Source organism: Martes martes, assembly GCF_963455335.1.
Source record: "Martes martes genome assembly, chromosome: 11".
Taxonomy (NCBI): Eukaryota; Metazoa; Chordata; class Mammalia; order Carnivora; family Mustelidae; genus Martes; species Martes martes.
This window is the reverse complement of record NC_137899.1, coordinates 22,289,722-22,317,067: the sequence shown is the minus strand read 5'-3', so window position 1 is coordinate 22,317,067 and position 27,346 is coordinate 22,289,722. Positions and strand designations below refer to the sequence as shown.

General features: G+C 36.3%; 1 protein-coding gene across 3 annotated transcripts in view; it reads left to right on the top strand.

Annotated features, from left to right (window-relative positions):
• Positions 1 to 27,346, top strand: part of KMT2E (lysine methyltransferase 2E (inactive)) — a 98,176-nt gene that overhangs the window by 17,851 nt on the left and 52,979 nt on the right. The window contains exons 3-5 of one of the 3 annotated variants that reach the window (XM_080817902.1): positions 235 to 277; positions 4,447 to 4,519; positions 7,422 to 7,606. In XM_080817902.1, coding sequence (XP_080674028.1) covers positions 7,536 to 7,606 — 71 coding nt within the window. In that variant the 5' untranslated portion in view covers positions 235 to 277; positions 4,447 to 4,519; positions 7,422 to 7,535. The remainder of the gene's footprint in view (positions 1 to 234; positions 278 to 4,446; positions 4,520 to 7,421; positions 7,607 to 27,346) is intronic. The other 2 variants (XM_080817900.1, XM_080817901.1) reach the window with 2 other exon arrangements.

Here is a 27,346-nt window from a genome sequence, read left to right as displayed (position 1 = left end):
ATTACTAAGTAGTGTACCATTTAATATCATTTTCTCATTTGATAGGTTACCCCATAGGACATGCAGCCTCAGACTTTTCCTTTAAATCTGTAGTACATGTCTCTCCTTTTCTTTTGTTAACTTCCCTGATTCTGTTTTCTCTTTATATCTCAATCACCAACTCCATGAGCACTGCTGGGAGCACAGTTAAAAAATTACTAATGTGGATAGCAACTTTTTTTTTTTTTTTTACAGAAGGAAGTTGTACCCATGAAGTATGTGGTATTATGCTTTACAGGTATGATGCTTCACATATGTGATGCTTTACATTGAAGTATGTAGTATTGCTGCTTTTGTTTGTAAAAGTAAGCTGTTAAGGAGTTTGGGAAGGTGATTATTCTTAACTTTGAAGATTTTTTTCTTCTGCACTTGTATTGTGAGCAGTAGATTCTAAGATATGTAGTTGTGGGCCATATTGCAAGTAGGAAGTGGCAATAGATAACTGTTTTAGCAGGAAATAGTTTTTGTTAGTTATAGTCTCAGGTATGAGTATAGACTAAACTAAACTCATTCTAGACTAAACTCAGTTTTGTGTGTATGGGAAACAAATTATATTTTTATACCTAGGGACAGTCTAACCTGTCAAATCTTACCAGTCACTGAATTGCTTTTTATTTTATTTTAAAAAATATTTTATTTATGAGAGAGAGAGAGAGAGGGCACGAGTAGGGAGCCTGATGTGGGGCTCGATCCCAGGACCCTGGGATCATGACCTGAGCCAAAGGCAGATGCTGAACCGACTAAGCCACCCAGTTCCGCCTGAATTGCTGCCTTAAAAGGCCACATTTTATACTGTAGTTTAGTGATCCCCAGCACTTTGGGAGGTAACAAATACTCCTCAAAAAAGCATTGTGCATTAAAAAATTGATAGTAATGAATTAATTTTTTTTAAAGATTTATTTATTTATTTGACAGAGATCACAAGTAGGCAGAGAGGCAGGCAGAGAGAGAGAGGAGGAAGCAGGCTTCCCGCTGAGCAGAGAGCCCGATGAGGGGCTCGATCCCAGGACCCTGGGATCACGACCCGAGCCGAAGGCAGAGGCTTTAACCCACTGAGCCACCCAGGCGCCCCGTAATGAATTAATTTTTTTAGCTTACAGGTGCTTTGGGGTGGGAAAGGAGGAATGTACCAGTGTTCAGAAGTTTTCCAGAAATCCTAGTAGAAAGAATGGTACCCCATTTTATAATGCCAGACAAATAGTTCACTGTATTGTATTCATACATGTATTTTAAGAATTAATGGACTTCATCTTTTAGAGTAAGTTTAAGTTCACTTCAAAACTGAGAGAAAAGTATAGATTTCCCCACATGCCTCCTCCTGACCCAGGTACAACCTTGCTCATTGTCAGTGTTTCTAATTATTATGGTACATTTGTTACATTCGATGAACCAGCAGTGAAACATCCTTATCAGCCAGAGTGTGTAGTTCACATTACAGCTCACTGTCTTCATGGTTTTTTTTTAAAGGTGGTTGTTCTTAATACTTTAATACCCTTTTTTCAAGTTTATTTATTTATTTGATTAGTAATCTCTGCACCCAGCGTGGGGCTCAAACCCATGATCCTGAAATTAGGAATTGCATGCTCCTCTTACTGAGCCAGCCAGGCATGCTGGTCAGAAATTCTTTTTTTTTTTTTTTTTAAAGATTTCATTTATTTATTTGACAGACAGAAATCACAAGTAGGCAGAGAAGCAGGCAGAGAGAGAGGTGGAAGCAGGCCCCCTGCTGAGCAGAGAGCCTGATGCGGGGCTCGATCCCAGGACCCTGGGATCATGACCTGAGCCGAAGGCAGAGGCTTTAACCCACTGAGCCACCCAGGGGCGCCTGGTCAGAAATTCTTAATAGTTGACTTGACTTTTGCAAGTATAATAGTTGAGAATTGTTCTCCAGTACTCATTCTTAAGGACTTTTACTAAATATTTAGTTCCCAGAAATTTTATCTGATCATCATAGCTAATACTGAGTGCCAAACACAGTCTTTGAAACAATTCAGAAATATATGTTCTGTGATTATTCCTGTTCATAGATGATAGCTAAGGCTTAAAGAGAATAAGTAACCATTATTAGTAAGTGTGAATGTGAATGAATGTGAATGTGAAAGAATGTGAAAGCTGAAGCATTGCTACTTTGACATTGAGTTTAGTAGTAATGGGATTGTATTAAATATGATACAGTGAAACACTGTGAGACTTTTACAGAACCAGAAGATACACTTTCTGAACATTGAATTTTATATTATAGGTTCCATTTTTCAAGTAGGTCCACCAGCGTTAACCCTGGCACAAGAATACAGATTTTCTTAGAAATTTCATTTGCTACAAAAGGATTATAATGTAGGTTGTTGAGATTGTTTCTAGGAACCAAGTGGTGGTTTAAAGGGGATTCAAGTTAAAAGTTAACTGGTTAGATAGGTGGTCTTTACTTAACAAATAGTTTTGTATAAGGAATTGAGTTATACTTGTATATTAGTAATCTCAAATTTGTATATTACTTGTAAATTACTTGTATATTAGTAATCTCAAATTTGAAGCACCAGTTTGTTCCTGAAAATAGAGAATTTGAATATTCTTTGATGATGTCCTTTGCACTATCCCTGAAATATTTTATTTATTTATTTTTTTAAATTTATTTATTTGTTAGAGAGAGAGAGCGAGCGAGCACAGGCAGAGTGGTAGGCAGAGGCAGAGGGAGAAGCAGGCTCCCCGCCGAGCAAGGAGCTCGATGTGGGACTCGATCCCAGGACGCTGAGATCATGACCTGAGCCGAAGGCAGCTGCTTAACCAACTGAGCCACCCAGGCATCCCTATCCCTGAAATATTTTAAATCCAAATTTTAGACTTTGAGCTACGGGTCTCCTCTTTTGTAGTACTTTAGTGCGTTGTTGTGGAATGCATGTAAGTTGAGTAAGTAGATCAGGTTTGGGGGAGGAGCAAGGTGGGTTTCATTACTGTTATTTCAGTGTGCTGGAATAAATGTAGTCCAGATGTCCTAGAGTGCAACACTTAGGTATTTATTTAATTTCTCCTCTTTTTGAGAAAGGCAGTTGTCAATTTTTTCCTCTTAATTGTAAACGGCAGTCATCTAGCAAATTTTAATTTCAGGCAAACTAATGTGTAGGTTCTGGAATCAGACTGCTAGCATTCCAGTGTTGATTCTCCTATTTATTAGCTATAGAACTTTACACAAGTTTAATCTCTCCACCTTGTCTGTAAAACGGGGGTAATAAATGTACCCCCACCATAGGTTTGTGATGATGAAGCATTGCAGGCACTCAGTATTTGTTACTGCTGTCAGAACCTCTATTTGGGGAGATTTGAGTATTAGGTAAGTGCTTTTAGAGCACTGTCTGATAATAATATTAACCCAGTTGGAGAAGTAATTCATTCTGTTGTCAAAGTTTTTTTTTGTTGCTTTTTGGAATGTGATATTCAGTGTTTAGATTATCAGGAGTAATCTCTTAATATACTTGTGATTGTACGGTTTCAACTGTAAGATCATCAGCCTAACCTACCTCCATTTATAGTTCAAGCCCAGAGTAGTGAAATGACTTGTCCAGAGTTTCATAGGTAATACTTGGTAATAGATCTTGGTCAACCAGTATTTTTTTTTTTAAATTATACCTTAGCTAACTGCTACAGAGGGAAGAAATCTTATATTCATAGTGAGGGCAGTTTAATTTCTAATTTATAAGGAAATCTTATGTATGTGGTCCCTCACAATTTCTTTCAAGTTTCTTTATTTCATTTTCATTAGTAATTTAGACAAAAATTCACCAGCTTATTAGTGATATATGTCCAAAACAAAAACACTGATTTAATTCTAATATTTTTTGAACTGTGTATAAGGTACTTAAAAGGGACAGAAAGATAATACATGACTCTTCAAAGAGATTTTGTTAAATTGGGCACTTTTATTCATAATTTTAGAAAAAAATTTCCTCATATTTTCATCCTTCTGCATTTGGGTACGATATTCATCTTTTCAGTGGTATTTTTTGCTTTCTGAACATGGTCTTAAAAGCAGCCTCAGCCTTCCAGTTTTTCTGATAGACTGTTTTGTAATTGCTTTTCCTAGCTTTTCATCTTGTTTTTCCTACTTTAGAGTTTGTTTTTGTTTTGGTATCATTGCCTTTGCTTTGCTAAATCTGTATTTAATACTGTATTTTCTTAGTTTCTGTCCAGTTTGATTTGGTATTTAGCTTTAATTGTTGCCTTTACTGTGTTTACACTCATTTGTGTAAAGAAGTGAAGAATAAATTTTTTTTTTTTTTTTTTTTTTTTTTTTAAGAATTAGCTTCTGTCTTTGTGTGAGTCCCTTTGGTTTCAGGTGCCATGTTAGACAGACATACCTATAATTTTATGCCTTTTAAAAACAGCTCAATACTCCTGTGTTCACTTGGTTTCTAGGTCTATTCTGGATAGCAGGTTTTGTGAAGACATTTATTCTTTCTTGGACCTCAGATTTGCCAGACATCTCATGGTATTTCCTTTTACATTATTTCATTAATGGCTGCCATTTATTCTCAATGTGCTTTGTATATATTTTACTTGACAGTTGGAAAATCAGTTTCTTGATTCGCATATAAGCTGTGAAAGCTTTGTGGTAATTGTTTGGATTGTGTTGAATTGTTGAATTTCCTCTAGTTGTGCGTGTGTTACAAGCTCACACCTTTTCCACTTACTACCTTGGCTTTCCCTTCTTATTTTTAAAGATGCAGTGATTTGACCCTAACGAATTTATGATTTTATTAAGTATCAACTATATTTTTAAACAGTGTGAGTTTTCTGGCTAGAGTTTTTGATATTAATGAATACACTGAAATATTTGCCATTTTATGGTCTCAGTAGATGGGACCTCTTGGCTTCTGACCTTTTGTGAATAAATTTCTGAGATTTTGCCTGTTAAGTCAAATTCAGTCTGTGGTTCTGTTTCAGTTGGGATGATGTGTCTATCCTGGGGATAAGCGTCTGTGGTTTTAGAGTGATGTATTTATGGAGAAGGTGTCATGTAGTTGCTGTTACAGCACTTAATTCTAGAGGTTGGCAACTCATTTGGCTAATGAGGCCAGGGCTGCAATTTCATCTTAGGTGCTCTAATTCATTCACCAGTCCCTTAATAGAGTGTTACGCTGCAGGCATTGTGCAGCGTTTGAGAGATAGGCCGTAATCACACAGACACAAGCTATTGGCTGAAATAGGCTCATGGCAAGCTCTTCATTGCTGTTTAAAAATAGTTCAAATGTAGTGTTTATTGAGTGTATATTTTATAAAAATGGAGCATACTATAAAATAGCATACTATTTTATAAAAATGGAACATACTCAAGTAGGTTCTTTAGGTTGGACATATTACTCAGTTACCTAAAGGAGTACATAACAATTTGATTTCTGCTTTCTTGTTTCTGCCTCTGATTAAAACAAACAAAAATGGCACTACTAAATATTTAACAACATACACCTAAAATGTAAGACTTCTTTTGAGTCTAATGTAAAGATAAACTGAGCTGAAGAAAACATCTACCAAGTAGATTCTACCAACAAGGAAGAGAATTTATTTTTTTAGGTTGTAGTTGTTACCTGTTGTTATGCCCATGTCTTCAGCATTTAAAAGAAATACACAATGAGGTACCATTTGAATGAACAAACTTACAGTTTGATATTACTTGCATTTTGTTAATTAGAAATTTTATAGCTTTATGTGGCTTTCATGAAGTAACTCTAATATTAGGCAGGTGTAGAAAAGAAGGTGGGGCAGCTTTTCATTTTTCCTTTTTCTCATTCTGCTTTAATTATTTTTAGAGGATTTTAATTTGATGGAGCAAACTATAAAAACATGGCAAGTTGAAAACTGTAATTACTTTAGTTTCAAAAGCTATTAGAAGATTCACTTTAAATGAAGTCTAGAGAGCTTTTCCATGAAAGAAGAGCAACTCTTCTTACGTGACTGCCACATGTTCATTGCCAAAAAAGTGCAGTGCTGTGTACAAAAATGCTTTGCATTCATTATTTCATTTTCTTCTCAGAAACCCTATGAGGATAAATTCCCATTTTATGAACAAGGAACCTGAGGCTTAGGTTAAATAACTTGTCTGGCTCACAACATCTGGTGAGCGTTAGAGATAGGTCCAGTGCTTCTGTTTTTAACTTTTAGGTGCAAAAGCCTGTTATTGTATATTTTTATTATAATATCTTATAATCTAGTAGGTCTCCCCAGTTATACATGGTTTAAAAATAGAGGCTGGTTTTATTGGAGAATTCAAACCACTATTGCCACTTTATTCCCTGTTTTGGTATTTACTCTGATAAGGTATGAGCTCACAATCTGCATTATTTGAGAAATAGGAATTAACCTGAATTAGGTATTCTCGAGGTTACATGTAAAAATTAAAAAAAATTAAAAATAAATACAAGAATTGTTGTTTGAAGAAAGCTTGCTCTTCAGTATTTCAGGTATAACATGGCAAAAAATGATTTTGACTGTTGCTCTTTTCCTGTTTATAGGGTTATCTTTCTGTTTTGTTCCTGAGTTGTACTATTTTATTACTTGAAAGATTTTGAGTAGATACTTCACAAAGAGTACCATGTACAAGTGTTACGCAGTGAATTAGATTAGAAGCATTGATGTTAAAGCTGAATATATTTTGTTACTTGGTAAATGTGTTTAAAAACATTGAAGTGTATTAGTTTTCTTAACTAATTGCCTGTATTAGGGAACATTAGTTCTAGGGAGTTGATACTAACTGAAGAAATGGAGAACTCCCTCAGTAGACCTATATTTACGTAGTATAGAAAATGACAACCACTTTAAAGCAGTGGGTTTTATTACAAATAAAATAGCTTTGCTTTTATACATATATAAACAATAGAGTAGAATTGGTTCAAATCCTGGGTTTGTTTCTTCAACTGAGCAGCCTTGTTTAAGTTTTTTAATCTTTCTTGGTTTTGTAATCCTCAATGGTAAAAGATTTCTATCTCCAGCTGTAAGGATTAAATAGATCATCCATCTAAAAGCTTAATATGATGCTCAGTCCATAGTAAGTACTCAATATTTTTTAGTTTAGATCACTTTCTGAACTGGAAGACTTGTTTTGGATACTAGTGCTGTAAGAAATTCCATTTTATCTTTCAAAATGAGTAATATTTGTTGGTTCTTCACTGAGCAGTACACCTTAGTTAATCTTTCTTTTGGTATTTTAAATTCATTCCCAAAGGGAGATTTTGATTTAGAAACTTCCTTCAGTCTCCCTGAGCAAATTCCAGTATATATGGATATTTTAATGAAGAATGCTTTCTTCATGTTTTTTACTTACTGTTCTTATAGTATGACTGTGTTAGGAATATGAAGGTGATTTTTAACTTTTTGTTCCCCTTTTTTTTAAACAGGGTTTGTGGATGCACTTAGATGTTTGCAATGAGCACTGTGGCTGGCATGCCCCAGTGTTTTGGATACCAATGCATAGGACTCCATAGTAATCGAATTTACCAGAGGCGAACGTCATGAGCATAGTGATCCCTTTGGGGGTTGATACAGCAGAAACATCATACTTGGAAATGGCTGCAGGCTCAGAGTAAGTATTTAAATTAAAAGTATTTTGGACAGGAAAGGCAAAATATTTTATACAGTTATTTTAGCACAACCAAGCAGTGGTTGATTTGCATTTATATTTTTTCTCATTTTAGATTCTTGTTGAAAACAAAATATCAGAAGGTTAAAATTCCTTTAACTAAGTTACTTTTTAAAACAATTCTTCAGGGACACCTGGGTGGCTCAGTTGGTTAAGCGGCTGCCTTCGGCTCAGGTCATGATCCCAGCGTCCTGGGATCGAGTCCCACATCTACTCCTTGCTCGGTGGGGAGCCTGCTTCACCCTCTGCCTCTGCCTACCACTCTGTCTGCCTGTGCTCGCTCGCTCTCTCTCTCTAACAAATGAATAAATTAAAACAATTCTTCAGCCAAATGCTGTATCTTTTCTAATTCCTTTTGTCTTTTCTGTCTGGTAACTGTCACCCTCAAGAATCAAGATATAATGGGTGCCTGGGTGGCTCACTTCATTTTGGCATCCAGCTCCATCTCAGCTCAGGTCTTGATCTCAGGGTCGTGGGTTCAAGATTACTGTTGTTTTTTTATATTGTAAGATTTGTCATGTTTATATTGGAAAAGTAATTTGGTTTTAAATTTGAATATTTGAAAAAAATTTTGAATATTTGAAAATATTGTAGGATCCATTTAAATGTGGAATTTGCTTTTTTTTTTAAGTTGAGTTGAAAAAAATTCAAACCATTTTTAAATAAGAGAAAGGGATTATTTTCTGCTGTATGATTATTTTGATAACCTTTGCTTTTTTTTTTTTTTTAAAGATTTTATTTATTTATTTGACAGAGATCACAAGTAGGCAGAGAGGCAGGCAGAGAGAGAGAAGGAAGCAGGCTCCCTGCTGAGCAGAGAGCCTGATGCAGGGCTGGATCCCAGGAACCTGGGAACCTGGGAACCTGGGAACACGACCTGAGCTGAAGGCAGAGGCTTTAACCCACTGAGCCACCCAGGTGCCCCGATAACCTTTGCTTTTATGAGAGCCGATTCTGATGGAGATCCATCATTTCCAATGGATTCAGTGAAAGGTTCTTACCTTGACTCCAGACTATTTGGTTTAGGCAGTCGTGCATATAGATTTCATTATATTTTGTTTTTGAATGACCAGCCACTTTAACACTAGGTTTTATTGGTTGTGAGGATTAATTGATTGTTTTTGGAAATTGCAAGGGGTTCAAGTAGCAGTGTTTGACGGATAGAAAGACACATATGTTTGTTCTCTGTTTCAGTGAATAGATGCATTGTGTCTAATGGGACTCTGACCAGAAAGCTGATCTTAATAGAATTTAAGTTTGAAAAAGGAAATTTATTTATTTTAGGGTCTCTAAAACTGATACATAAGAGGATAAAAATGCTATTTATTCTCCTTTTGCTGTCATTTCATGTGGTCTGAAGTGTTTCACCACTTCTGTTTGTGCCATTGGGAAAACCCCAGAGATGCTCTCTATTGTTTCAGTAATATATTATACAGTCTGTGTAACTGTATGATTGTTGTAATACAGTTTTTAAAAGCCATTATGTTTTTTGCACTATGTCATAAAATAATATTTTTTTGTCATAAAATATATTTGTCATAAAATAATAGATTCCTAATGGGGCACTCTGTGACAGTTGCTTTGCCATTATTCTGCCCAGATAGGGGTACTGTTGGAAGGAAAGATCCTGGAAGCAGTGCTTGGGAAACAAAGGGTTCTGAGTCTAAAGTACTGGTTTTTCTTAATATGAAGTATCTGGTAGATGCAAATCCATATCTGATAATACTTACAGGCACTTATTGGTAAAGATTCTTTGCTTCCTAAATAGAATCACCTCTAAAGTTCTTTTCTTTAAAGAGTAGTCTTTTAAGCAATTACTATAAGGTGTAATTTCTGAAGTTTATATACAGGATAGGAATTTGTCTAGTATACAGTATGAGATGCATCTGTGCTTTGTTGGCATGTCTAGTATTTGCACTTGAAAATAATTCACAGAGTGGAAGGCATTATACAGTTAAAAGGGGAATGAATAATATAGTGAAGGAGGGCAGTGTAGGGAACAGCTTCCTGTATTTTTTATTAAATGTATTTATTAGAATACTTAATAAGTATGATTTATATTATGGAGCCAAATCTTTTTGGGTACAAATATAGCCATTTTTATTATGGGAAAATGATCAATTTGTAAGTAATTACAGAATGACTGTCTTTCTATTTTAGAAAATTATTTTTTTTCCTATTCCACATACAGGTGTGTGTTGCTTGGGCATAGCTTCCCCTACTCAGTGGGCACAGAAAGTATAGCTAGTGCCAATGTTTATTATGGGACAACCATCAGAATTTTTGTGGTTTAATTTTCAAGCTTTTAAATTCCCTTTTTAAATATAAAACCTGGAAGCTTAAAAAGAGCCTTAAATAATATTTTCCCTGCTTCCCACAGAAATGAAGCTTTTAGAGTTGTTTTTATAAGAAATTTTGGTGTAATTAATGCGATGCTTTCTTTTTATTTCAAATACATAAAAGTTGTGTAAGATGGAGGATGTGGGGGGAAGGTGCATGGAACTTTCCTCTTTATTTCTTTGTTTACCTTCCTGTGAAGCTGCATAATTATTTCAAACTCAAATGTTTTTAAGAGAATTACATTTTATTGTATTCGTGTGGCTAGATAATAATAATTATACATAAGTCTTTTTAAAAAGGATTGTACGAACCAAGAGAGACTGTGAACTCTGAGGAACTAACTGAGGGTTTTGGAGGGGAGGAGGGTGGGAGGTTGGGTGAGCCTGGTGGTGGGTATTGTGGAGGGCACGTACTGCGTGGAGCACTGGGTGTGGTACATAAACAATGAATTCTGGAACACTGAAAAATTAAATAAATAAAAATAAGAAAAAAAGATTGTACTGCTAAAATATAGTCTACCACTAATAAACTATTTTAAAATTTAGGAGATACTCAGTGATTGTTTATTGAGTGTGTTACATACTAGACCATATTTATACTAGCTTCTAAGGCTATAAAAGAGAATTTGTTGGATTACTTGTTTATCTAGTTTATCTGTAGAATTTTATAGACAGGAAATTTGAAGTTGAATGTCTAGTTTAGGATCTCTGAAGAATGGGTTTGCTAAGCTCTAGTCCATTATTTCCATACTTGGTAACATTTGCTGTTGAATTATTGTGTCTCTAAAATAAAACTCATTAGTCTTACCAAGTCCAGCTTCTTCTTTTTTACATTTTTTTTGCTCTTCTCATCACTAAGTTTTGAAAAACCTTAGGTTTTTTTTTTGCCTTTCCTTCAAAGTTAGGGATCTTGTATTTTACTTCTTTCTGTTCCCTATTATTTGCCAAGATTTGGCTCTCTACCTAAATGTTTGCACGAAAAAAGAGTAACTTTAAAATATTTTATGAGTAACTGACCAGTGAAGATTGATAGACTATTGTTCAGATATATCTGCTTTAATAATAATAAAATTTAAAAATTTTTGTTTCATTAGCCTAAGTATTTTTTTTATTTTTATTTTTTATTTTTTAAGATTTTATTTTATTTGACAGCGAGAGAGACAGTGAGAGAAGGAACACAAGCAGGGGGAGTGGGAGAGGGAGAAGCAGGCTTCCCGCAGAACAGGGAGCCCAACGTGGGAAGTATCGATGCACCGCTCTATCCCAGGATGCTGGGATCATGACCTGAGCCAAAGGCAGATGCTTAACGACTGAGCCCTCCAGGCACCCCTAGCCTAAGTATTTTTTTAAAGGAGTTATAAACTTTCCACAGTCAAATGTAATTGAAGATGTTTTATTTAAAAATTACTTTTTACTATACATAGCATTGATAAAAACCAATACCTAGATCTTGATGAATAGAATTGGATTTGGAGTCAAATGTTACAGGGGAGACTCTTAAGATACCTTAAAAATTGCTTGTTAACTCTTTAGATCTTAGCAGCAAGTTTTTACCTGCATTGTGTTTTTAGATTTGAAAAGTACCAGTCATAACATAAGGTTAATATAATGACTCAGTGATTTCCTCACTAGTGTCTCGCATGATCCCAGGTACAATAAAAAATGTGGAAAGATAATATATTTAAAGGGAAAATTGAGCTAAGTGTAAATGCCGTTTTTTAAAACTTGATTAGCAAAATGACCATAATTGGAATAAACAGGAGATTGCCTTTATTATCAGGAAGTGCCATCTGTAAAGTTTTTTTGTTTAAGGCTTAATACTAGAAGTGGATTTCTTCTAACATAATTTCATAGGGTAAGACTAGTAATCCAAAAAAAAGCACATTTTGGATCATCACTTAAATCATCAACTGTGTGGAAAATGTTTTACAAGAGGCTCAGGTTACAAAGGTAAAGTATAAATTTTACCCTTATTCTTAAGGAAAGTATAAGCAGTTGGAAGTCAGAAATCTAGATCAGAGCTGTGCAATAAGAAGTACACAGAGTCATGTATACTTTCAAATTTTCTAAAAAAAATTTTTTTTCCTAGTGTCCATATTATAAAAAGGTTTATAAAAAGTTGAAATTAGTTATGTATTTTATTTAACGGAGTATGTCCAGAGTATTATCATTTTAACATAAAATCAGTAGAAAAATGTGAATGAGAAATTTCATGTCTTTTTCTCCACACTAAAAGTATTTAAGATCTGGTATGTATTTTATACCTTCAGCACCTCTTAATTCAAACTAGCCACATTTCAAGTATTCACTATACTTCTAGTGGCTACTGTATTGGATAAAGAAACTCTAGGCTAGACAACAAAGTAGGAACATCAGGAAAGAAGGACATAATGAAGCCTAGGCTGTAGGCTAGTTAACGAAAGTTGTAAAAGTGAGATCTAAGAATCTCTCTTTCTGAATGAGAAAGATAAAGATAGAGCTATGAGGTAGATATTGTCATTCTTTTTTTTTTTTTTTAAAGATTTTTATTTATTTATTTATTTGACAGAGAGAGAGAGATCACAAGTAGGCAGAGAGGCAGGCAGAGAGAGTGAGAGAGGGAAGCAGGCTCCCTGCCGAGCAGAGAGCCTGATGTGGGACTCAATCCCAGGACCCTGAGATCATGACCCGAGCCGAAGGCAGTGGCTTAAACCACTGAGCCACCCAGGCGCCCCAGATATTGTCATTCTTAATTTATAGGTGAGGAAACTGAAGTCACAGAGCAGAAAAGTGGCAGAGGCAGAACCCACTGTGTTCATTTTAGGCCTTTTCTGTAATATAGCTCCTTTACTAATATTACAAAGAATATTTATGTAATAATTGTTTTGACGTGTGGTTCATGTATATAGTAGCTTCATTTCTAGCAGTAGTAAATTCAGGGTAATAAATGACTGCATATAATAACAAAGGTATTCTCAGGTCCTTGCTCAAGGATAAGGGAAGTAAAAAAGAAAACCTAGACTCCATTATCATTAGACAGGAAAGATGAGCCAGAATTCAGCTGTATATTAGAATTGTGTGTTTTTTATCCTAATGGAGAGAGCTTACCTCCTCTATTTCTTTTTACCTCTTCTACCTCTGGTATTCCAACTATCTGAATTCCTAAATTGGTCAAATAAACAAACAGAAAGATGGGAAGTCCTTCTGGGGCTGGAAAGTGGGAAGATGTGTGAATGGGGATGTTAAATTTCTTCTTTCCTAGCCTTTTAAAAAAAAAGAAAAAGCCAAACTACTTTTCTCGTCAGCAACTGGGAATAAGATTACCAACATTGTATTCCTTTTAATATTACTATTACTATTTTGGTACCATTAGAAATCATTAAAATGAGCTCTTATATAATTATGGGTACTTTCAGATGAGGTAGACAGATTACTAAATGTGACATGTAGGTTAGAGATGAATTATTTTGGAGGAGGGCTCCTTTTCCTATACCTGGCAACACAGTAAATACTCAGTTGTTAACTAACAGTACGTAAAGGAAATACCTAGATTTTCTGTTTTGTTTGGCCAGTGTCCTGCTAGTGAGACCTTAAACATGACACCTAATTATTGTAGACTCCGGTTATCTTACTTTGAAAAATAGGGCTTGGATTGAGGTATTAATGTGACTCCTTTTGACTTGAAATTTATGAGGTTCCATACATTTTTACCTGTATTTGTTATAGCATGTGATACTAAGTTATTTCAATGTCACTAGAGCCACCTGCTGACAGAGTTCATTACTTGATGAAATGTTTGGGTGCTTTTAGTCTGACTTTGTGTAATTGAAGATGCTAAAGTGTTTTGTGTCTAATGAAATGTTTTTAGTAGCATTTTACTTGTTCATTTTTACTGATGCTTAGCATTTTCACCTCTGATTTCTTTACATATAATCCACTATCAGGAAACTAATACTTTCTGTTGCTCTTAAAGTAAGTGTTGATTTGCTTATCCTAATTTGGAAGTGCTTTCACTTAAATGTGGTTTTGTTCTAACATTTAAAAGCCTGTTTTACAGCACTGTACTAGCATTGTTTAGAACTGTTCTTAGAACGATGCAGAATCATACTTAATCATAAACAATTTTTCTTCTAATTTTTTTTGCTTGTGATAATTAATACAAAGCTCAGAACATTCATGCAGCTGTGTATAACACATGCATCCCAGCAAAAAGCCAAGTAGTATTCCCATTTTGCAAAAAAAAAAAAAAAAAAAAAAAAAAGGCAAGTAAAGGAGATGAACAGACTTCAGTAAGGCCACATAATTAATAAAAAGTAAAGTTAGGTTCGAACCGAGGGTTGCTTGACCACTTGGTCAGGAGAGCTAGGTTTTACTAACAGATGAGTTAAATAAAGTAAGATGCCACATGAAATAAACTGAGGGCAGTTGTCAAACCAGACCTCTCCATTTTAAAATGTTTCTTGGTGTGCTATTATAATGTGTGTGATTTTCATGTGATATCTTTAAAAAATAATAGGTTATCGCAAGGATAAAAGAAATGGACAAACTTTGATTACAAATCTGAAGGAGCATATTGAAAACTCACGGAGATCTTTTATACCTGTTATTGTAGTGGTTAGGGAGTCATTCTATCCATATGCCATTACTGACACCCAGGTATGTGTTATTGAACATTTTAACATTAAAAAGAAAATTAGAGGTTTTACCTAAAACACTAATATATAAACTCATTAAAATCAAACTATATTTTGAAGGTTTGTGCAAGGAAGAAATTAAATTTTTGTTGAGAAAGAAGAAAATCATAAAACTCCCAATTTTTGAGGAATCACAGCTTATTTATTCAAACACCCCCTTTTTTTGTTTGAGATTTTATTTATTTATTTGACAGAGTCAGAAGAAGGAGGGGAATGGCAGAGAGAAAGGGAGAAGCAGGCTCCCCACTGATCAAGGAGCCCGATGCAGGGCTGGATCCCAGAACTCTGGGATCATGACCTGAGCCGAAGGCAGATGCTTAATTGACTGAGCCACCCAGGTGCCTTTCAACCACTGTTTTTTTGTTTTGTTTTGTTTTTTTACTATCTTTTTTTATTTGAGAGAGAGAGAAAACATGGGGGTGGGGGAAGGGGCAGAGGGAGAGAGAGAGAGGCAGACTCCCTACTGAGTAGGGATGAGCAGGGAGCCTGATGTGGGACTAGATCCCAGGGTCTTGGGATCATGACGAGCTGAAGGTGGATGTTTAACTGACTGAGTCACCCAGGTGCCCCTCAGTCACTTTTTAAAGAAGATTTTATTTGTTTATTTGAGAGAGAGAGTGTATATGCATGAGTGGTGTGGGGGGGGGGGCGATGGAGGGAGAAAGAGAAGCAGACTTCCCCTTGAGTGGGATACCCGATGTGGGGCTTGATCCCAGGATCCCGAGATCATGACCTGAGCCAAAAGCAGATGCTTAACCGACTGAGCCATCCAGGCACCCCATTCAGTCATTCTAACCTGTTCTTTTTCTCTAAATGCCTCACTTAGTGATTGGTCCTTTTCTTTTTTTAGATCTTAAGTTCACTTTACCTAATTTAGTTAAATGCCTGCACCAAGAATGCATAATGTGCCTTGGATGGTAATTTCTGATGCCTTTTTGAAGAATAAGAATATTTCGGTCTAAATAAGATTTTTAATTTACAAAGTGGTTCCAGAAAAATGGGGCAGCATCATCAGGTAGATTACTGCAAACAAAATAATAGTAGTTCTGCCTTCTAAGTTTTTGACAATAATTTAGAAGTTCATTTAGCACATTTGGAAATAGCCTGTTTTCATTTTTACAAATGGAAATACTACATAAAGGAATAATTTTAATTTTAATGACCAAAAATATTCTCCGTATTTGTGAAGTTTGATGTAATGAAAATTAAAATGGCATAGATTCAGGATTACCAGAACTCAGGCTTTGTGTAACTCTATAAAGTGACACAAACTATCATTTTGTATTATAAAAATGAGGTAGAGCTGTTTATCTCATTAAGTCACTAATCCACAGGCATAAACAGCACATAAACAGTATGCCTATTTCACAGGCATACTGGGAACAGTGCTGTTTAATGGAAAAAGTTCTAGAGCACATTCAGAGATCCAGGCTTTGGTATTTTCTTTGCTGTTTTAAAGCCACATGGAATTAAGAGTTCATTTTACAGATGTGGAAACTAAGACCCAGAGTGGTTATGTGACGTGTCCCAAGGGTACATAGTGACTTAGTGATAGAGTTAGTGCTTGAATTGAGAGTGTTTTGTTTTGTTTTGTTTTGTTTTTTAAAGACAGAGAGAGAGACACAGCGAGAGAGGGAATACAAGCAGGGGGAGCAGGAGTGGGAGAAGCAGGCTTCCCTCCGAGCTAGGAGCCTGATATGGGGCTCGATCCCAGGACGCTGGGATCATGACCTGAGCTGAAGGCAGAGGCTTAACCCACTGAGCCACCCAGGCATCCCGAATCTATAGAGTTTTTGAAGCTAGCATCAGTCATCTCCTGGTGGGTAAAGCTGGAGGGTAGACCATGTGATCTACAGAATACTTTCTGGGACAGTGTCTGAACATCACTTTGGAGCAGCAGAGATTCTTTCCCTGAACAGTTCCTGTCCCTTTGCACTCTGTCCCATACCAAGTAGGACTTAGCAACTGATCCACCATCCCTAGCTTCGATAATAGCACTGCCTGGGGTCCAAAAACTGCCCATTTCACTGTACCAATCTGGACTGAGCCGGAACAGATCGACTCCCAGCAGGCCCAGCCTAGAACAAACCTCCTTGCGGTCTGAGGGACTAGAAACTGTGCCCCAACACTCTCTTGGGGCCAGATGGAAACCAAGCCTACCACATCTTTGTTCTACCTCCTCCACTTACCAAGTCTTATTTCACCTTATTCACAGTATTTCACCTTTTCTCCAGGCCCCGAACATCACCCCAAGTAGGTCCTGGGAGTGGCTAATTCGGATTAAATCTTGACCCTCTGTCAGTATTATTTGTGCCTCTTACTTTAATAATTCCATGAGCACTGTCTCAGTTGTAGGCCTGGTCATATGTTTGAATTCTTGCACTGATCTTCCACTTGCTGTGTACAATTTGGCTTTGACTTTGGCTGTGCTACTGTCACATTGAGACAAATGCATAGTTTTCAGACTTGCTTGCTCTCTCAGGATTTGATACTGTGACTCTTAGTACTTTCGTTTTTAGTGGAACTACCTTTTTGTATTTTGGGTCTTTTTATTGTAGAAAAATATAGCTAATATAAAATTGATTACTTTGGTCATTTTTAAGTATAGAATTCAGTGGCATTAAGTACATTCACAGTGCTGTGCAGTCAGTCTCACGTCTATTCCCAAACTTTTTGATCATCCCCAACAGAAACTTTGCATTTATTACATACACAGACCTCTTTGTCCCCTCCAAGCCCAAGTGCTTGGCACCTCTATTTTACTCTCTCTTTCTTGCTCTCTCTCTGTCTCTTCTAGATACCTTATATAAAGAGAATCATAAAATATTTATCTTTTCTGTGTCTGACTACTTAGCATGATGTTTTCAGAGTTTGTGTTGTAGCAGGTATCAGAATTACCCTCTTTTTTATAGTTGAATAATATTCCATTGTATAGATGTAGTGCATTTTGTTTATCCCATCATCTGTTGATGGAAACTAGGATGTTTCCCTCTTTTGGCTATTGTGAATAATGCTGCTATGAATATTGGCATAAAGTATCTATTTGAGTCTTTGATTTCAGTTATGTGGGGGGGGTGTATACTTAGGAGTGGAATTGCTAGGTCATAGTTAATTCTGTGTTTAACATTATAAGAAACCACCAACTGCTTTCATCTAGTTTTCTTTTTGTGCCTTAATCTTTTTTTTTTTTTTTAAAGGTTTCTTCTCCGTTTGTTAAATATTTATGCTTTCTGGGAGTCTTTAACTTAACCTGTGTACCCTGTCCTGGAGGTTTCATCCACTTCTGTAGCTTTCACCATTTCCTACATGCTCATGACTTCAAATCGTCCTTAGCCTAATTCTGTCTCATGAGCTCCACCCATAGAGCCTCCTGCATTACTAGGTCTCTTAGGTGTCTCATGACTATAAAGTAGATGCATGTCTCCGTAGTGTGTGTGGTAGTGAATCCTTTTTCACTTCCCACATTATTTTGAAATTTAAAATTAAATTTAGAGCTGGAGTCAGCAGACTATTTCTTTAAAAGGCCAAAGAGTAAATATGTAAGATTTGGAACAGTATAGTTTCTGTTGAAACTACTCAATTGTGTTGTCACTGGAAAGCTAGGCAGTATGTATAAAGGAATGGGCATAACTGGGTTCTAGTAAAACTTTATTTACAAAACCAGGCATTGGGCTGGCTTTGGCTTAGGGATCCTAGTTTGCTGTCTCCTTGTTTAGAGAAAGTGAATCTTGGGTACTCTTTCAAGTAAAGAGTATCATTCTTTCTGATTTCTTTGGCTTATGCAGGTACTGTTAGTTCTTTGGTATGACTCCATTTTAATATAGGAACTTCCTGTTTATTAATAAATATTTATTAAGAGCTTATACTATATCAGTCATGTTTCAGGTGTAGGACCACAGCTCCACATTTGAAGTATGTCTATATTCAAATTTTGCTTTTCTTATAAAATGTCACTTTTAGTAGAGCCTTGTTCTTCTACTTGCTGTCTGGATCTCATTCCCCTTCATCTTTTTCAGGATATTTACACTTCACTCTCACCTGCTATCCCATATTTCCTGCATCTTCAATTTCTTCAATCTAATTAGATCATTCCCATCTCATATAAATACCTTAAGAGTGTTACCCCTTTTTATTTCCTATTCCATTTTTCCGTTCCTCCTTATAATAAACTCCTTGAAAGAGTTCACACTCAGCATCAGGCTACACAACACCATTAGACAACCTGGGTATTCCAGGTTGTCAAAATAATTGGTAGTCTTCCATAATTTATATAGCTTTATCAGCATTTGATATAAATAACTGTTTCCTCCTACTAGAACGATTTAACCCTGTTGGCTTTTTGGATGCCACACTTAGCTGGCCGTTCTTTCCCATTTTTTGCTTGATTTTCTTCCCTCAGATCTAACTCTGCTCCAGGCTCATCTTTTTCTTTAAATGACTCCACCTCTATCTAGTTGCTTAAGCCAAAATCCTAAGGCATTCTTGTGGGTTATTCCTTTTCCCTTACCCACCATGTCTGATTCATTGATTAATTGATTAATCCTGTGTCTTCCTCCAAAATACACTTTGAATCAGTATACTTCTCTCCATTTCTACCATTGTCCTAGTCTAAGCCCTTTTCATCTCTTGTTTGGACACTATAGTAATTTCCATGTTTCTCTTTTGCTTTCCACAATTCATTGTTTCTGTAGAAGATAATGTAATTCTGAAGCATTAAATGAATCTTAAATTTCTCCCACTTGAAAACTTTCCAGTGATCTTTTTGTTTTACTTAAAATCCTATCTTTTGATACCGTAGGCCCTACTTTTCTAATCTCTGCTCCATATTCTCCCCTTAACCTACTGTTACTCCCATATTGGTATTATTTTCCTTGTTCTTTTGAACATTTTAAACTTGGTCCTTCCTTTGTACTTGATGTTCCATCTGCCTTGAACATTTTTTTTTCCCTCTTAGCATAGTCTTCGCTGAGCTCAAATACAACTTTTCAGTGAGGCCTTTCCTCTGCACACTATCTAAAATAGTGCCTGAAAAACCTCTCTGAAAAAGTCTTGTTTTCTTTCATTATTTTTTCCTTATCTTTTTACTGAAATATAAGCTTCATGTATGTAAACATCTGTTTTATTATTACCACAGGCCCTGGCATGTAGTAAGTATTGAATCATGAATCATATTGGTCTCTTTGTTAACTCTGAAGCCTATTATATAGCACTGATTGTTGAATGTTCATATCTTAGCTAATTTTATTTCAGTTGTTTAGGAGAGACAACTAAAGCTAGAAATATTTTATAGCCTCTCCGTTGTAGGAAAAGATGTAAGGGGCTATAGAATTGAACAGACTGTCTCCTGTGTATAAAAAACCTTACACAATTGGTGTGATTTCAGTGAGTTGAATGCTGTAGTTCTTTAAAGTAGCTGTTTTAGTTAGTACCTATTTCAGGAAGCTGGGAAATAATAAAAGGCATTAGGAAACTAGCGGCATTAAAATAGCAACTAGAGAGAGATTGAAGTTTACCGTATACATTACCTGAGTAACTGTGTTCTGATGGAGATAGACTACATTAGACAGAATGTAGAAGCAAGAGGGATGATATAAGATTCTCCAGTATTAGAATTTTAACAAGTGATGGTACTTTTTTTTTTTAAGTGATAGCATTTTGACTAGGATACTTGAAATCATATTTTCTTTAACTGTTGAGGGATTAAGTGATGAAATTTCCCCGACCAGTTAAAAGTAGGAGTTTAAAATATAATTTCATCTTCTTAACTGTAGAGTCTTTATAAAGATCCCTTTTTGGAAGCTTGGTAGTAATGTACTGTAGATCAAAAATGGGCACTTGAATCTGATTTAATCTTTGTGCGGCTAACCAGCCAAATAAGAGATGCTGTTGTAAATAAAACAACCATATAAAAGCCTTCTCTCAGAATACAGAACCGTCGGTTAAGGGGAAAAGTAGATGCAAAGAAGTTTGGCATGTCACGTAATAATTAGAAATTAAGTGGATGAAAGGTAATTTAAGGCATATTTGGCAAATGATACCAAGTTTGGTAAGGTTTTCAAAACATAAGGCTACTAGAGAATTAATGGGACTTTCTGTTGATAATGTAATTGACAGATTAAGAGATTACTAAAAGTTGTCTTTTAGTAATAAAATATTTGAAAGTCTTTTATTTCCACATTGTCATTGAAAGTAACTAAATATCACATGAATCTTATAGTGGTTAATGTGCCCAGTGTATGTAATAAAAAATTGATTGTAGGTAAATCACCAAGGTGGGTTGGTTCTATACTTAATTGAATTAATTAAACTCATTTGTAGAAATTATTGCTTGTAATAGCAAGTTGCACATTTTATTATCCCTTTCTTAAATAAAAAAGTTTACTGATTTGGACTGTGGGCACCATTTGCTCATGAAGATTACTTTGAAACTATAGACAGGGTATTAATTTTCAGTGAAGCAAAGAACAGCAAAGGTAACTTACTTATAAGTGGGGTTGGAGAGGTAGACTTTTTACATGCTCTGATCAGGATCAGGGCTTTTTCTTGAACCTACTGAATCTGGGAGAATTGCATACCTATTAGTCAACCTTGCATTTGGAACCCTTAGCTTTATTTTGAAATGCTGCTACTCTGATCACATTGTTACCTTCCTTGGTGGAGAAACAAATAATTGGTGGCTCTGTACAGTTTTTAAGAATAAAGATATTCCTTAGCTAGATACCCAAGGGTGGTTTTTGAACTTGCGCTTGGTTAACTTATCTACTCATCTCTTGGCCTCTTCTACATACTTTAACTCCATCTGCTCTGAATTGTAGCAATTCTAGGCGCCCCCCCCCCCCGCCTCAACCTTTGCTAAGCAGGGAGTCTGCTTGTCCCTCTGCCCCTCCCCTGGCCCGTGCTTGCGCACGCATGCGTGCACAAGCTCTCTCTCTCTCTCCCCCCCCATTTTTCTCCCAAACACATAAGTAAACGAACAAACTTTAAAAAATCCAGGGTTTTAGGGGCACCTGGGTGGCTCAGTCGTTAGGCATCTGCCTTCGGCTTGGGTCATGACCCCGGGGTCCTGGGATCAAGCCCCGCATCGGCTCTCTGCTCTGCGGGGAGCCTGCTTCTCCCTCTCCCACTCCCCCTGCTTGTGTTCCCTCTCTCACTGTATCTCTCTCTGTGTCAAATAAATAAATAAATAAAATAAAAAAAAAATGCAGGGTTTTAGTAGTTCCAGGTGTACAATATAATGATTCAGCAATTTTATACATTACTCAGTGCTCATCACAATAGTGTATTCTTAATCTCCTTTTTCTTTTTCACCCATCCACCACCCCTCTGGCAGCCACCAGTTTGTTCTTTGTACAATTTTAAGAGTTCTTTGTTTTTCTCTTTTTTCTTTGTTCATTTGTTTTGTTTCTTAAATTCCACATGAGTGAAATCATATGGTATTTGTCTTTTTCTGACTTTACTTAGCATTATACCCTCTATATCCATCCATGTTGTTATAAATGGCAAGATGCCATTGGTTTTTATGGCCGAGTAACATTCCTCTGTGTGTGTGGTGTGTGTGTGTGTACGTGTGTGTGTACATGCCTTGTTCATCCATTTGTCTGCTGATGGACACTTGGGTTGGCTCTGTACATTGGCTGTTGTCAATAGTGCTGCAGTAAACATAGGGGTGCATATATCTTTTTGAATTAGTGTTTTCATTTTCTTTGGGTATCCAGTAGTGGAATTGCTAGATCATATGGTAATTCTATTTTTAATTTTTTGAGGATCCACCATACTATTTTCTACAGTGGCTGCGCCAGGTTATGTTCCTATCAACAGTACATGAGTGTTCCTTTTTCTCCATATCCTTGCCAACACTTGTCATTTCTTGTCTTTTTGATTCAAGCCATTCTGACAGGCGTAAGGTGATACTTCATTGTGGTTTTGATGTGTATTTCTCTCATGATTAGTAATGTTGAGCATCTTTCCATGTGTCTTTTAGCCATCTGTATATCTTTGGGAAAATGTTATTCAGGTCCTCTGCCTGAATTGGATTATTTGGGGTGTTTTGGCGTTGAGGTATATAAGCAACTCTTTCTAATCTGTGCTTCCTGAACTTCAGTGAACATGAGAATGAAGGTGCTTATTAGGGGCGTCTGGATAGCTTAGTGGGTTAAGCCTCTGCCTTCAGCTCAGGTCATGATCTCAGGGTCCTGGGATCGAGCCCCGCATCAGGCTCTCTGCTCAGCGGGGAGCCTGCCTCCCCCTCTCTGCCTGCTGCTCTGCCTGCTTGTGATCTCTGTCTGTCAAATAAATAAATAAAATCTTTAAAAAAAAAAAGAGTGTGCTTCTTAAGTTGTAGATTTCTGAGCCTGATCTTTAAGAAAATTTTATTTATTTGGTTAAGTAGAGCTGTAAAAAAATTATGACATGCATTACATGTGATTGTGATACTGGTGTTCTGTCAGTCATGCTTAGAGAAACATGCTTAAACATGTCTTGGTGTTTATATCTCTGACTGCATGAGTGCTTTCTGTGTGGAATACCTTCTCCGTCTCTCTCACCTTTCTCTTTCTTGGGCTTGTTAACTTTTCATTCCTTACAGTTTGGTAAATACGATTACTATTGTGAAGAGCCCCTTGCATACTTCTGATGACACTACTATAATCACTGATATACTTGTCTTCCCCATACATCAGTTTCTTGAGAAGGACCACTTCTTTCCCTTCTTTATTTCTTAACTTCCAGCATCTCAGTGTCTTCTACTTGCTAAAATGTTTATTGAGTGAATTAAAACTATATTATAAGTTAAAACTATATTATAAGTTGAAGACAGGGACAGTGTCTTACCTTTCATAGTGCCTGGCAAGCAGCAGGCCCTCAATATTTGTTTAATGCTTGCTAGTCAAACTGAGGTCTATGGATATAGTCCCCAGGGACTTTTTGAGCCCAATGAAGTTTTAATTTTATTTATTTATTTATTTATTTATTTATTTTTGCCTTTTCCCTTTTGAGCTAGGAAAAGTCTGTTTAGAGTGATCCTGAATGACCACCACTTTATGCTGAGTACTGCCATGAGTTTTCAGTGCAAGTGCTTATTTGTGTTTGATGATGTTGGTATACAGATCACCTAAAGACCTAGTTTAACATGTTTCTCTAAATCCAAATCTACAAAGAAAAACTCACTCCTTCTATTGCAGGATTTTGTGTGTTACTTAATTTTGACCGATAGCTAAGTAAGCAAACACTATTCTAAAGTCTAACTGACCCCTTCATATTCCTTGAATACTCCCCATGCAGTTTTTTCTCTTTTTGCATATGCGTGGCATATTGTCTTTCTCCATCTTACTGTTTTAAAAATTTTTTTTTGAATAGAAGATACATACTTGGTATAAATTTCAAATGTTTAAAGTCCTGTCTGTCTTTCAGAAGTATTCTCACTTTTAATAAAACTTCATGATGTTTATTCCTTATCCTTCCTCTGACTCAAATATATGTCCTTCTCTTGAAATCCCTTGATTCGGGAGCCTTGAACTTTTGCAACCCCTCCAAGGAGGTCTTCTTAGGCTCAACTAAAGATTCAGATTTACAAGACTATTATAGGCTGTACTTGGCACTAGTCTATGTGGTATACTGGACAGGAGCCCCAGTTTATCAGTCAGCATCAGTTGTTCATGTCTGTATGAGACCATCTAGGAGTACAGTCAGTCATCCAGAAACTATGTTCTTCGACTTCTCAAGTGACTGTCAGGTAACAAGGAGACAGGGTCCACATTAGGACCTATGGTAGTCCTGATTTAGAACCTTTATGCCTTTAAGAAGCCATTATTTCTTGTAACAAGCATAGGCAAAGTTTCCAGGTTCCCTGAAAGGGACATGCCAGTTAGAAGAGTCACTGCATCTTTGGGAAGTTCAGATCTGTGGTATCCTCATCAAATATTTATAGTTTTCTCAGTCTAGACAAAACTTATTTACCAGTCAAGGGTCATTTTAATTTGCCAAGCAATATAGCAAATTATCCAGTCAGGTTTTTACTGGAACAGGTAGAAAGTTAACTAAAGAGCAAAATCTCACACAGAGGAGAAAAGAGTTTTTGTTAAGCATTTGCCCATACTTTTCTTACGATATTTATTTTTGCCTTGTATAGTGGTACCTGTCTCTTTTTGCTAATGCTGCTGTTCCTCCCAAGATCAGAAACTCTTGGAGTGATTGGAGTATGTTTTATATCACTTTATCCTGTCTAGGATCTAACAGGTACCTTAATCACATAGTGAACACCATCATAGAACTATTCATTGAATTACAGTTTGTATGCTCCTTTGACTGTAAGGTAAATCCACTAAAAAAACTTGGAAAAAATTTTCTGACTGGGATTTATCATAGATGGAAACAGAGTCTAGGAATAAACTTTCTGGGTAAAGTGATATAAACAGCGGTGTCCTCCAGCATGACTGGGGTTGCTCTTATTTTAATATCTATATGGCTTCTTTGAGATAGGGACTGCATCATGATGTGTCCAGATTCATTCTTTTATGTACTGAAAGCATATGTTGTTACTGGTGATAAAACACAAATTTGAGAATACTGAGTCAGAAAATGGCGAATGTTTCTCAATGGGCAATGACAGAAATACTAAGATATGGTGGTTTTTTTACTTTGGTATAATTATGTCAAAAGAATCTAGAAAATGAGCAGCCATCATGAGATCATCACTTTCTACAGAGTGTGTTATACTCATGGCTGGAGTACCCTGCCTTTCTGTTTGCCACATCTTATTGAAGAAATAATGGATCTGAAGAAAGCTAGATGATCACCAGGGCTTAAGGGTCTGTGTTATAAAGACAGTTAATAAGGAGAGCCTGGTTGGCTTGGTTGGTAGAGCATGCGACTCTTGATCTCAGGGGCATGAGTTTAAGCCCCACTTTAAGTGTAGAGATTACTTTAAAAACTTTTTTTAAAAGATGGTTAATAAGATTGATACCTATGGGGGCACCTGGGTGGCTCAGTGGGTTAAGCCTCTGCCTTCGGCTCAGGTCATGATCTCAGGGTCCTGGGATTGAGCCCCGCATCAGGCTCTCTGTTCAGCGGGAAGCCTGCTTTCCCCCCTCTCTCTCTGCCTGCCTCTCTGCCTACTTGTGATCTCTCTGTCTCTGTCAAATAAAAAAATAAAAAATCTTTAAAAGATTGAGACCTGTGAAACAGGATAGTTCAGTGGATCGATCCATCTATATGGACAGGTACTTAGTCACTTAACATTAAAACATAAAAACTAGGGAGCACCTTTAGAGTTGTAAAGAGAGGAGTAAAAGATGGCAAAGTATTACTTTGCAAAGCTTTTGAATAAAATCGCTCTTTCCAAGGAGCTTACATATCAGTTCTTGGTTTAGCATGTTGGATATTAGATTGGGTGAACAGTGACTCAAATGCATTGTGTCTGATTTTGTTAATCTAGTTAACTTTGTGTGTATATTAAGTACTCCACAAAATCATGTTGATTTTTCATTGACATGCTTAAGGCCGAACACACCGATGTATAGTCCTTTTAAAAACCTTTCCAACCAGAAACCTTAAAGTTACTACTTTAAAAACAGTTTAGGGGTGCTTGCCTGGCTCAGTTGAGTAAGCATCTGACTTTGAACTCAGCTCAGGTTTTGATCTATTCAAGCCATGTTGGATGTAGAGATTACTTAAAAATAAAATCTTGGAAGAAAACACAATTATCTAAAATCTAGATATACAGGGGTGCCAGGTGGCTCAGTCAGTTAAGCATCTGACTTTGGCTGGGGTCATGATCTCAGGGTCCTGGAATTAAGCCCCTGTGCTCAGTGGGAAGTCTTTCTCCCTCTGCCCTCCCCTACTGGTGTGTGCTCTCTCTCTCTCAAATACATAAATAAAATCTTTTAAAAAGTCTAGATGTACAGTAATATTGAAAAAACCTTTTAATTAATTTATTTTAATTTATTCATTTGAGATACAGAGCACAAGCAGGGGGAGAAGCATGGGGAGTGAGAGAAGCAGCCTCCCCACTCAGCTGGAGCCTGATGTGGGGCTTAATCCCAGGACCTGGAGATCATGACCTGAGTTGAAGGCAGACACTTAACCATCTAGCCACCCAGGCACCCGAAAAAAATAATTTTAAATGTATAAAAAATATCTGCTGCCAATGATAGAGATTTCCTTGCTTACTTAGCTTTTGTGTCAAAATTATAAATGATTTAAGTAGTGACTGGAACTAAAATTAGAATATTAATCCCATTTTGTTGTTCCACTATTTTCTGTCTGTCTCTTATTTTGTTGGTAGTAAATAACTTATTACAGTAATAGGTCCTTGTCTCTTGGATCACCTTATTAAAAAAGACAAGGTAAGTACAGAAAAGTGACATGCATATCACTGTGTGTCCCTGTTAGATTAGTGATGCATATATATACAGTGTAGCAGTAAAATGTATTTTATGTTACTGGATAATATTCTGAATCACTGACCTAGAATTTTAAAACCTTATTATATGAACATTACAGATTCATGATTACAGATTATCTTTCTTGATGTAAAGTTTAGTCTCTTACTGTGTGAAGAAACATGTATTTATGGACTCAACTTTAAGAAAAAATATTTTAAAATTCTGCTTTACAGAGGGATTACCAAGGAATCATTTTATTTCAAGGCACTTACTTCAGTATAATTTTGAGAG